General features: G+C 40.5%; 1 protein-coding gene across 1 annotated transcript; it reads right to left on the bottom strand.

Annotated features, from left to right (window-relative positions):
- Nucleotides 1-1,483: 1,483 nt before the first annotated feature.
- On the bottom strand, nucleotides 1,484-12,950 carry wdr1 (WD repeat domain 1). The gene is made up of 15 exons (XM_041955234.1): nucleotides 12,822-12,950; nucleotides 11,544-11,665; nucleotides 10,451-10,541; nucleotides 10,202-10,349; nucleotides 9,208-9,388; nucleotides 7,902-7,979; nucleotides 7,631-7,711; nucleotides 6,948-7,181; nucleotides 6,041-6,128; nucleotides 5,257-5,413; nucleotides 3,884-3,971; nucleotides 3,610-3,720; nucleotides 3,302-3,475; nucleotides 3,004-3,148; nucleotides 1,484-2,407 (listed from the first exon to the last, which is right to left on the bottom strand). The coding sequence occupies exons 1-15, from the start codon at nucleotides 12,835-12,837 to the stop codon at nucleotides 2,301-2,303; spliced, it is 1,821 nt and encodes a 606-aa protein (XP_041811168.1). The 5' UTR covers nucleotides 12,838-12,950; the 3' UTR covers nucleotides 1,484-2,300.
- Between the last annotated feature and the right edge of the window lie 219 nt (nucleotides 12,951-13,169).

Below are 13,169 nucleotides of genomic sequence, written 5' to 3'. Positions count from 1 at the left end.
ATTAAGAACCACATGAAGGCTTCTCATCCACTTACCTCTCACTTGCTCTGACGAACCCAGCCAAGCTGCTGGTTATTCCAGCACGAGAGATGGCGTCCTTCAGGTAAATTGTTCTTCTGATAGCAGCATTGAAGCAGCACATTACAGTACTATACTGTATGCTGTGCCATTAGCCTATAGGCAGATAATTGTTTGACCCACTAACTTGTTTGTGGTGGAGGTGGAGGTGGAGGAATGAATACCAGGTCAAACCCTCATCAGTTTCTCCACTATATCCAGAGCAAACAGTGTGCAGACACACTGTCAGAGAAATACAACCCCTATTTCTTTCTTTTACCCTCATATTTTTCTTTTACACGTGGATAAAAGCAGATCATTTCCTTCTATCTAAAAAAACAAGTTTGCACTGCTCTCTCCGGCTGAATGTTTCCAGCCTGTTTCATGTCTGACCACACCTCATTGATCACTGAGAGTGACAGACGCAAACAAACCGCGGCCGCCTTGAGGAAACCAGATGGGACAAGTCCACCCACAAAGTGAGGTGGAGACACAACATTTTCTACTCCACTCTGTGTAGAAAGCGAGAAAATAAAATAAATGTCAAGATTTTACGACATGGTCACACCAATTTTATATTGCAACACCTTCCCAGAGAGAAAGCTTCCAGAGCCCTGGAGACAGCACAACCATATAATATATTCTTTTCTTTATGGAATAAGCAAGATAATAAGCAACACATCCCTCTTAAAGATCAACAGCTACAGTACAGTTAGAATTAGTATAGTATGCCCGGTTGCCTTTGTTACTATTCATATAAACTAGGTATGTCCAACTGATTCCATTAAGGGCCCTGTGGCCGCAGGTTTTCAAGAGCATACCATGGCTGGACTCATTTAATCAGCTGATCTCAGTCTTCAGCTGATAACTAAGTGATCCCTTGATGTTGATTGATCGGCCTGGTCTGCTCCTCCTTGGTTGAAAACCTGCAGTTTTATGGAATAGTTTGGGCATGCCTGATATAAACCATCAAAATCACAGTGTTATCAAAGTGTTATTTAGGTGCATGAAGGAGGATTTGATTCAGATTCGAATATGCAATGAATATAGTACACCTGTTAGACGAAAGGGAACACTTGTTAGCAAAACGACACAAAACTGAATTGCATTGAGATATTTTAGGTGGCAAAATACACACAGCATGTGTATTTTGTGTGTGTGATATTGTGTTTTCAGTGGATTAAACATTAATCTGACCAAGATTAGAAATAATAGTTCATTATTTGGTCCCCCTTGAGAATGTGAGAGTACATCACTGTCGGCAACTCATCAGAAATGTTTCTTAAAAGCATTAAAAAAAATCAGGGGGAGTAGTGCAGCGCCAGACCCTTAAAGCATTTAATTTTTTTAATGAATGCCACAAGATGGTGATAAACATTCTCACTGGACAACGTGCACAGAGTAAAAACCTGCATGAAAGGGAAAATGCATAAAAAGTGTTTTTTATTATTATTATTGTTATCATTAATGAATCACTTCCATCTTGGAAGTGGATGCATAAAGACATGAGAAAAAAAAGAAGTGAGACAAGCATAGTGGGCCCAAACAAAAACACAGCAACAACACAGGACCTTCACCTGAACAGACAGCATCTTGATTGTACACATACTTTGTTCTTTCAGTTCCTATTATTGCTCCCCAGACCAACAGGAAGAGGTGTGAATCACAAAAAGTATGAAACCTATGACAAAGCAAAAAGCAAGCAAACACAACCTCTTACATCCTTGAGGAAAAAAAAAAAATACAACCAACTTCAGGTAAGACCAGTCACTTCTCATTTCAGGAATGTAACCAAAAGGTTTCATTTCTTTCAAATGTGACCTTGATTTAAAAAAAAAACAACTTGCTTTTGGTTCATCCGTGAAGTGAGGATCTATTGAGCCCAACCACAAACAAGGAGGATTTCATTCAAACTGAGTGAAAGCTATTACATATGGAATGTTGAGCTTACAAATATTCTTCTGGGTCCATAACGCTCAAAGAGATGTAAAAGCACTCATGGTTACATTTTATACTTTGACATTTTATCTCTGTGTGAGTTGAGGTTATTCGCATCAAAGAGACATATCTTGGATCATTTTTTATGGGAGCTTTTCCCAGCCATAACCATTTACAGTTCAGATGTTTACAGACAGCATAGAACACCGTTAGACAGTGAAAATACAGTTAAAAAAAGAAGAAGAAAGATTGAAGTCTACAGTAGTCCTTGTCCCTGGAGATGTGGAGGTTTGTCTGCTTGCAGCTCAGTATGTAATAGTCCACTGCTTGATGGAGGCGTCATGGGAGGCGGTGACTAGAGTATGCTCATCTACCCAGGCCAGGCCGCTAACATGGTGCAACCGGTGAGTGTCTGCGGACGTCAAAGCATGAAATAACCTCGTTACAGAAGTGTCTCAAAACAGAGGAGAGAAGTGTTTCTCTAAAAGACAGGGCAGCCACGTTCACACAACAATCAATATATATTGAGCTATGACTTCCACCATTTTGGGGTATTTTTTGTCAATGGATTGGTTATAGAAAGTAACAGAAATATTGCACAGAATAATGGAGCAAGAAGGAGCAGCCACAGTGAGCAGGTAGCTGAGGTGCTGCAGATGATGCCTTCAGCTCCTCGGCGGGGTAACCAGCTTTATTGTGCTGTCGTGATGTAGAAAACCACTTGCCCAGCATGAAATCACATTGCTGTATTATTCATGAATGAATTCATTTTTAAAACAAGTTTGTTTGGCTGCACTGTAAACAAAAACACTCATCTGACAGACCAGATGCTCAGTAACCACAGGTGTCGCCAAATCAACCAGGACCAAAATCTCTAAATCTCTAAAGGTATAATGGAGTTAAAAGTGGACTTAAATTGCTGGTACAGAACATTCTCCAAGTACATCAGTGTACATCTGCGTGCAAGGCAAACATGAGTGAAAGCACGTGTGCATCTGTACGACCTACCTGGGAGCTTAATCCTCTTATCTGCATCACCAACTGTCCAGACAAACACCATCATGTCCATCCCACCAGTTGCAAAGTGCTCATTATCAGGTGACCAGGCCAAGGTCACTGGTTTGGCATGGTGTCCATAAAACTCATTTTTGATCTGGTGGGGGGAAAAAAAAAAAAAACAGTGAGAATTATAAAAAGAGACAGAGACTCTAATTCATACTACTATTATACATACTTTTCAACTATTAATAGGCACTGGATATGGAGTAATCCCCAAAAAGAAAGTACAGGACAGACAAATGTTTACCGAGTAGTTGTCAGCCACAGAAAAGGCTGTGGCAACTTTCTTGTCATCTAGGACAGCCAGATAGGCTCCATCATTGGAGTAAGCCATGTCTGTGATCGACCCATTGACCTCGACAGTTCGACCCTCGTCCTTCAGAGTGTTGCCCTGAATGGAGTACAGATGGATTTTCCCATCCTGAAAGGAAAACAGAGGAGAGAATGAATTTCAAAATCAAATATCACCAAGACACAAGACACACAGATGTGATGTTTCCCCTGAACTCAGAAGCATTTTTTTGAGGTAATCTGTGTTTTTAGATGCCCACTTACTGTTGCCCCCACTGCAGCAGTGCTGCCGCCAGTATGGATAACTCCAACCTCTGGTTCATAGGCGAGGTTGTCCAATGTGAAGACCTTCTTCTTATCCTTCAGCAACACAACCTAGAAACAGCGAGAGATGATGAATGATGCCATCAAACTGAGACACAACATTTGCAGATACCAGAAAATTAAAATATCAAGTAGATGATGTAGAACCTTGGAAATGGTGCAAATGTTATTAACGGGGGAAACACTGAACTAAGGATAATACAAAAGAGATTACCTGCCCAATGCACACAGCCAGTGACAGCCCTCCATCTGCTACTGACACACTTTTTGGCTGGAAATCCATCTTTACCACATCAGAGGCACTGAAACGCAGCAGTTGAGGTTATTCGTAACCTCAGTGACATGTAACTACAAGTGGTCTTGCACAACCATGATATGACATCTACGACTTCAGAGGCTAAAATATAATGTTCTTGTATTGACTTGTATCGATGTGAGACATACTATAATCCCACTGAACAGCATCAATACAAAATCTACGCATACAGAAAAAAAAAAAAAGTTAATCAACTGACTGCTTCACGCTCTCCTAAAAATAACAATTCAGAACCAACGCTGCAAACCAGCTCTGAGTAAATGTTGTGACAGATGTCAAGTAACACTGGAATTACTGCCTCGCGGCTGTACGCCTCCACCAACCAGTCAAGCTGCATTTACTTCCATGTCTGTCCAGACTTATACAATATATACAGTGAAGACTTGGAATTTAACAAAAGGTATTAAGTGTATTTTTAATCATTATATTAACATGCATGAGTCCAGTGAATAACTTCCAGTGAGAAACCTGCTTTCTTCCCTTAGAGACTGTTTTTACAGATGAGTACAGAGGACTGACTCACGGTGTTCCTGAGATATTGTGCTCACAAAATGGGACGGCCGTACGTACAGTTGGACAACCTGTAAACTTATTGCCTCCTTTTATTTGCCTCCTTCCTGCAGAGGTATAAAAGTCAAGGAACGCTACTAATGATTTTCTACATTTCTCCATTCATTAAGCATTAGCACATCCGCCAATTACCAACTCTCACAGTAAAGCTTAATTCAAGATTGGTTTCTGTCAACTGTTTCTGTAAATGGAGTCTGGTGGCTTTCGCCAGAGAGATACAGCGGCTGTTTCTGGTTCTGTAGGCATCCTTTTCATAGTGACTCTCAGAATAACAGTGAGCGAGTCAGTGACAACAACACTTTTTATGGACGTACAATGAAGGTGAGGAAATGCTTGGTGGGATGCAGTACTCTCACTTAATACTGGAAAAACTTCAAAAATTGTTGTCTCCATTAGTCACTTGGACACAAAAACATGGGGAAATATGGTCCATAATCAGATGATGAGACTGTCTGCCATTTGTCCGGGACATCTAATCTAATCTTCCAGGACACGTGGATCCGTACCAATTGGAAACCTTGCACATAACGACACTTTCATTGATTGAAAATAAAATGTAGGTCAAGATGAAAAGAGCACATAATTCAACAATACGGTAGAGGACGTTATTTTCCGTCATTTGTGAGGTGCAATATTTTTTTAGAACGAATAATCAAACGTAATATTTGGTCACTTTTGACAGTCTTAGTAACGACCCACACCTGTACTCCTTCTTGTTGATGTTGGTGAAGCGCACTGTATCGTCCATGCTGCACGTCACCAGCTCGTCGTCTTTGTTGGTCACCACCTTGCTCACCTGGTTGCTGTGGCCCTTTCCAGAGAAGCAATCATTCTCCCCAGTTTCTGCATCCCAGTAATGTGAGGCAATCATTAAGGAAAACATGAAGCGTAGAAATGGATAAGCAGGAAAGTGACGATGGAGCGAATACTATGAAATGAATACACAAACATGGTGGCAGTGACATAGACTAGCTGCACACTTTAAGGCTTCCAAAGATTGACTCCAAGGCTGCAGGAGCATCTCTCTATAAACCAACGAAGGCGTCACAGCTGCAGAGTGCTACAGACTGCACCACAGAGGCATCGACCCATTACCTGGGAAATACGAGAATTATTTAAAATGTAATAATAAATGTTGATTTCATTACTCCATCAACCCTATTGCCCTTTTAAGAGATGCTTACTACTGACAGTTTTGTCATATTTAGAAAGTCACTGCTAGGATAAAGTCCTGAACTACTAAAAACTACATACAAACTCCTGACAATTTTCCAGCAGGCAAATATCTGTAGTTAGCTGTTATTGTTTTAAATGTGTAATATGTAATATAATGTCAACATACTGTATTTAGGAGATTAAAAACTATTTTCGCTTTGTGCTACATCTGCCAGAGCAGGTCTAAATGATCAAAAGTCATCCACATACAGTATAAAGGGCACAAAGATCTTAATCATTATTGGCACCTCTCGATCAGTGAAAGGATATTGATGTGTCCATCGTGGCTCCCCGAGTAGATGTATGGTCGCCCGTCACTTTTGTGAACATTCAGACACTGGATGGATTTGCTGTGACCCTGTAAGTTGAACAAGTGCATGTTTCAGGAATACTTAGAAAGGCACATAAGAACAGTTCATGCAGAATATCAACCCCCGCCCATGATGGACATCTCACTTGAAATATTTGGAAGTATCAATTCCAGTAAAAGCGACATGACTAATAACCTGATATGCAGTCTACATAGTCCTGAGCTTGGTCAGCCAACCACATGCTGACATTTTGAGGGACTGGAGCTTAAAGAGGAATACTAATGTAATTTCACACCACCCACCCACGCTCTCTCCATTTCTGACAGCCAGTCAGAAGCTTCGAGTCTCTGCTTGAGTAAAAGATTGCCTTATTCCCCCAACTCATAGGCCACAGTTATTTAAAAAATCCTTTAAAAATAGCTCAAAGAGTTAAGAGCTTCATACAAAAAGGTAGCACTCCTAACATGTTGTTTTAGCTTGTGTGTGACTATGTGAAATCCTAGAGATTTTAGAATGTGTATCCACATTTTTAAAGAGGTAATAACTGCCATATATTGACACGCTTACTGATCTTTCAAACAGCTCGACTCTTATTTGTGTTGTGGACACCAAGTTATATTAAGTATATGCACATTTGAGTATATAGTTACAAACATCTGTCTAATCTGCAGTCAGTACATGTATGCAAATACTGGATATTCATCTTCAATATTAACATGCTTCCAGCAACTCAAACGTTTACAGCCATTTTTCCCCATTTAAAGAAATATGAACAAAAATCAAATTTAACACAAAGTGTTATCACTTTCATGGGACTCCATTGATAGCATCCAGGAATAGCATCCTCAAATTCTTGAGAGTCTGACCTTGATGATACGTATGGGCCGGTCAGGGTTGTTCTTGTCCAGATAGTTGATGTATCCTGACAAGGAGATGCTGAGGAGGTGGTCTTTCTGCCACAGGCAGCCCAGCTGCTGGTCTGTCACATCGGTGCCCATGTTGAAGGTGGTGACAGCCGTACCTGCACCGACGTCCCAGAGTTTCACGGTCTTGTCCCCTGAGGCAGAGATCAGTTGGGAGCTGTCAGGGCTCCAGCACACCTGGAGGATTTAAACCAGGGGGGGATTAAAGAAAGAGTTCTGATATTATTATGCATGTAACCAAAGTTTTATATGTAAGGATTGTTCAAGTGCTCTATAAATGTTCACTCAACAACAGAAACACCTAAACTATGTGGAAAACAAAAAAAAAAAAACAATCTGAAAATCATATCAGTAATTTGAGGACAGAAGGAGGCACAAAATCCCTAATTTGAATAGGCAAAAGGCATCTTCTGTGTGCACAGTCTGCAGACTGCATGCCAACTCTGATTACAGCTAGTGCTCCTAAAAATAAAACCCACTCAGCTCATCAAGTTATTGGGCCAGAAGATGAAAAAAATAGGTTAAACACTGCAGTGAGCAAAACAGACAAAATATACACTGAACTCAGTGTCAATTTCTTAATATAAAAAAAGAAATAATAGCAATTTAAAAAAAAAACTACTTACAGCATAGATTCCTCCTTTGTGGGCCTTCTCTCCACCCAATGAGCAAACACGCTCACCACATGCTCCATCAAAGATTAAAATCTGGGGAAATTATACTCATTAAGAAGATGACGGACATTTGTTTGTAAACAACTACAGTTCCTGTGAACTTTATATATAAACCTGCCACTTTGTTTCATTTCAGTAAATATCAGAGTGATAGTTACTTCAATTTTCTTGCTATAAAAATTTCATAGGATCACATGACCATGCCTGGTAATCCAACACTCACCTGGCCATCAGCACCAGCTGTGGCAAACCGACTTCCATCTGGAGAGAAGCGAACACAGTTGACAAACTGGCTGTGGTCCTTTAGCGGTTACCGAGGAGACAGAGGGGAAGAAAAATAGTGGAGAATTATCCATAAAGAAACACTGTGCATGCAATATAAGGGCCATATTAGTTTTATTTCTTTTTTTGCACAAGATTTCAGTCTGTTCTTATAGTTAATATAACATGACATAGAAAAGGAAAACGGAACATATAAATATATTTATCATTCCTGGGCATTCGCATGACAAACACAAATTCACAGTCCTTCCTTAATTTAGACCATCAGGGCTGACCAAGGCCTATGTTTGATAACACAAAAATTCAACCGCAAAAAATGATCATTTTACAGAAAGTGCACTGCAAGAACAGCACCAATCGAGACCAGCATCCATGTTGTTCCTGAAGAAAACTAATTACATGCGGCAGAGCTCTCTGAAATCTTAACTGCAGGACATACTGTACAGCCTCCTCTACTCGCCATTTCAGGAGCTGTGAGTGAATCAGTGAGATCATGAGCAGAATAAGATCAGGACAGCAAGACAAACCCTCAAGAGGAGTGCATGTGCTGCTTGATGTTCAAAACCTGCACAACGAACTAATGATGCTCTTCTCAAAGCAAACAGAAGCTGTGATTTATCAAAAGAATCATTATAGATAAACAAAAATGCTAAACATTTGGCCTTTAGCTGGAAGAGCCTTGGGGTCTACACATACACTGTATGGCATATTTTCAAAGCAACCCAGCCTAGGTCAGCGTTACAGGATGTAATCTACATTTGTACACTTAAAACCAAAAGTAGACTGACTAAAAACAGACCACAATGAGTTTTGAGTAGACAACAACATTTGAAGGTTTAGTGCTCAAAGAAACATTACATGTTTCCAGAGGGAAGGCCTGCTTTTAGGAATGTGGCTCACACATTCTCCAAGAATTTATGGGGGAAGTGGGTTATGTAATGTGGAAACTGACAAACAAGGCTACACTGTCAAAAACCACCAGGGTGTGACAGAATTGACCATCGGGCATTAAAAATAAGACTGTCGGGTCAAAGTTAGAGAAACATTTCTTATTCAACTACTATGTGTACATCTGATGAAGGCCATCATTTTATTGCTACCAAGAATGAAAGTTGAAGATGACATTTAGTCTTTGGTTGGTTTGACAGGACTCTGTGTTTAAACACAAATACCCTTTTCCAAAAGTTGTGTTAATGCCCACAGGTAAAAAAAAAAAAAAAAAGCAAATGTTAATCTCTGCAACTCACACGTATTGTGAACTTGAACTTGAAGGGAGGCCCCTCAAAGAAGGACCCACAGGTGTCATCACTGCCAGTGACCAGCCGATAAGGGCGTTTCTGCTTTATGTCCACACTGTTGATTAATTTGGCGTGGCCGGAAACTTCCCCCACCGAGGAGCCAGTGTCCCACAGGAACACCGCCCCAAACCTACAAGAGATGAGCACGTATACCATTGTGATGTTTGAGAGAGGAATAAAAATGCCAAAAAAAATGCCTTCTTTTATTTGGATGTACAGTAAACAACATTCACAAACTGTACAACACTCAGTTCATATCTTATACAAACCCATGATATCAAGCAAGACAATCAATAATAATTTAGGGCTGTACTGAATGCCATCTTTTTTTCATTTGAAGCTTCTATTGAGGTTTGAGTGCAGCTTTGAATGCCTAAAAATTAAAAATATTAAAAACAAACTCTGCACCAAAATTCTCTATTGAAATAAAATCACCAGTTTTATCAGCATTAAACTTTCACATAACTGGCTCTGCCCTTTTGTGGGCTCATCATCAGCAATCTCAAAATGCTTCCATGGTGATTTCTTTAACGACTTTCTACAGTTGTTGCTGGCATGAAAGTGAAGATGTGTTGATGAGTACTGTGCACCAAGCAAAAACAAATACAGAATATGGTCCTTTTTTTGAGAAGTACTGTAATAGTGTTAGAGCTGAAATAGATTTTTTCTCTGTGGTTATAAAAATGTAATTCATGGTGCTGTTAGATTGTTAGATGCTAGACCACCGCTTCATGCTTTGTGTGCAGTAGGCAGGACGAAAAACTTTTTTGAAAAGCTGAACACCAACAAATATGGATTGAAGCAGAATATTTTGTTTGATAAAAACACTTTCACAAACTTTATGAAATTATTACATCTACCTTTTTAATCGGTGTGATACCTGGAAACGCTGAGTCATGTTGGTCATGAGGCTTAATGATGCATGAAAACCCCTCATACTCACTTCTCTCGTCCATCCCCTACAACAGCAAGCCTCTTGCTATCCTCCGTCCAGGCAATGTCCTTGACCTTGCCTGAAATAGGGGTGTACTCGTACTTGAGCAGGTGCTCCTTCTGGGTGGTGTCCCAGATTCGGATCTTTCCTGATGCATCTAAAAGGATTTTCAAACAGTTATTGTATTAGAAGATCAACATTGCTGTGGTTACTATATGCACATACTTGCTGTCATGTGTTCATAGATGGATCATTTACCTCCAGATGCAATGTAGAATCCACTGGGAGAATATTTGGCAACAGTCACTTGATGGGCATGTTCGGTGTAAATGTCTGCTATAGCCGGGTTCTGTCAAAGACAGGACATGAGACATCAGCAAGTCTGATGGACGACACATTAAACCCTTATAAATTAAGACCATGTCAAAGGAAATCTATTCTTTATTCTTTAACCTTGACCTTATTTTCAGGCTTTGGAAAATTGTTCCCATTGGTTATGATGACATTTCATTCATTATATTTGACACTTAAAAATGTTCATTACATTTTGCACAACTGCTTCCTAGTTAAAGAGTAACTGAATACCGGCTGAACGCTTCTTTTTGCTGACCTCCAGTGTTTAAGGACTTCGCCTTGCTGTTGTTCTCATTGTTCAGCACACTCTGACATCACCCATAGGTGTGGTCACAGGTGCAACAGAGGCCATTTGACCATGCAACTGTGCCACATATTATGTAGTAACATGGGGGGGGGGGCTTCTAAATGCAGTGCAGGTGACACACGTGGCTGCAGGTACAACATTACGTCCTCATCAGCTAACAGTAAAGCAGCTGTCAGTAGTGGAGACGCTACAACTTCCACAATTATTGAACTAGAATTAGTTAAATGTAAGGAAAAGCAAAATTCTGCCATGCTAAACCATTCTTTGTATGCACCCATTACAACCATCTCTGCAGCCAAACTTTAGATAGCTGTTGGCAATGTAGTAAAAGAACCTTTTCCATTTAGGTTTAGCATGACGAGTCATAATGAATACATGTGCTTCCTAAGATCTACTGTTTTGCCATGATGTCGTTTCACATGACAGTATGTTCAGTTGCTGCACATGGCACCAATCTCTCAAGTCTCAATAAGCAGCATAGGCTGTTAAATGCCAAAATGAATGACCACACTGAACGCAGAATTTCACTCACCAAATTCAGTACAATCAAAGCAGTTCACTAGAATTAGTGAGAAAGACATCATCGTGACTAAAACGAGTAATGGCCAAAACAAGACCCAGATTGGTGTAAATAAATAAACAAGCAAGCAGCACTCGTTAATTATGGTTCTTAAAAAGATGGAGAATTACTTCAATGTTCCTGATGATGACACACTTCCCATTGGTATACAGGAAGTTGTTGCCTTTGGGGTCGCCGCCAATCACTTTCGCAACTCCCCTCTCCATCTGTGGGAGACTGGCGAAGACATGTTCTAAAAGAGCAGACAGGACAAGAAAGATGGCAGGCAGGTTAATAACAACGTCAATGAATCTACATTGAACTACAGGAAACGAGTATGCAGAGTTAGTCAGCATCACCCACTTCTTTATTAGTGAGGACTAATGCGGATGTGCTGAACATGGCCTCAGACCTCACTGATCTTTCCATTTACTTCAAGTCAGTGTTCAGAACAAATCAGTGCATAGCAGTGCCCATAACAAGTTCATTTTTCTCCAAAAGAAACGAAGATGGCAGGAGGAGATTTAGGTGTTGCTTTGCAAATAGATCAATATTAATAAGACAAAGGCAGTATCATGAAAGATTATACAGCTGTTAAATAAATAATTTAAAAAAAGAAAAGAAAAACGCACTTCCTAAAAACGGATATGTTTAGCATCTTTAGAAGGTTTCCAAGTTTGTTACTAGCAGCTGAATGGCTGGTTTGGCTTTATTTTATGAATCTGTTTAGCTTCATAGCATTTCATGAAAGACAAATAACCCTTCCCCCCCAAATAAATCAATAAAATCTTGTCTGTGTAACTTAAAGAAAGGGAGCAGTAATTGAAAACATTCCGCTAATGAGACAGCTGTAACGAGGTTGGTGCATTTACTGGGCTTTCGCAATGGTTATTAAAATCAGTTTCTTATCGACAAAATTAGCTCTCATCTCCACCACCTCGACATTAATATCGCAGTCAAAACGCTTTGCTTGACGCTTGTTCAGCAGTTTCTTTGAGCCATTTCCCCACTAAAAGTTCCAGACTGTCAGCCAATAGCTTCTGTCTGGACATGTCATAACAATGCGATGTGAGCACAACTATTTCCTCTGACTGACGTTAGCTCCACCGGCTAAAGCTAACTTAAATGAACCGTGTGTGGTGAGCTGCATTTCCAGCCAGAGCATCTTAACAGCAGGCCGCACTTGCCAGACACATGTTTCTATTAAAGCTGACTGAATCATTGCAAAAACCAGGATTTCGCCTTTCGTTCGCGGGATGAAGTGTCAAAATCATGCAGCTATGGGCGAGGCTAGCTAGCAGCGGGCTACCTGGCTGGCTAGCCCGATTTGCTGAATAATGTCGCCCAAATTGAGAGTTTTCAATTGCATTTTTTTCTCGGTCGTTGCCATTAATAATACATAGACTTACTCAGTTCGTGCGGCATTTTCCCTACTTGTCACTTGCTTGGCGTTACTCTTCCAAATGAATGAAACAGTGGAGACGGTGAAGGTCCCCCGGCTGTGCACTCCCTGATCACACAAACACGGAAGCGAGTGCAGCTCTCGCTCTGCCTGGCTTTGCCCATATATAGTAAACTCAGATACTACGCTGCGGCCGACAGCCACTAGCCATGCACTGCTCTCTGAGGGATGGATAATCCCTGACCACTGTCTTCTAGGCTCCAAGGCAATTAGACCACCTCTAATTAACTAGGTTAACGATTAACTCCAGTGTGTGCTTCTGATATGCAGTTTTTACTGTCAAGTCACAGAGCTA

Source organism: Chelmon rostratus, chromosome 2 (genome assembly GCF_017976325.1).
Source record: "Chelmon rostratus isolate fCheRos1 chromosome 2, fCheRos1.pri, whole genome shotgun sequence".
NCBI lineage: Eukaryota > Metazoa > Chordata > Actinopteri > Chaetodontiformes > Chaetodontidae > Chelmon > Chelmon rostratus.
This window is presented reverse-complemented; position numbering and strand designations above follow the sequence as displayed.

Coding starts and splice junctions, on each gene's coding strand:
- wdr1 (XM_041955234.1), bottom strand. Junction 9,389..10,201: donor GTAGGGGATGGACGAGAGAA/GTGAGTATGAGG, acceptor CATCTCTTGTAG/GTTTGGGGCGGTGTTCCTGT. Junction 5,414..6,040: donor GAGCCACGATGGACACATCA/ATATCCTTTCAC, acceptor TGATTGCCTCAC/ATTACTGGGATGCAGAAACT.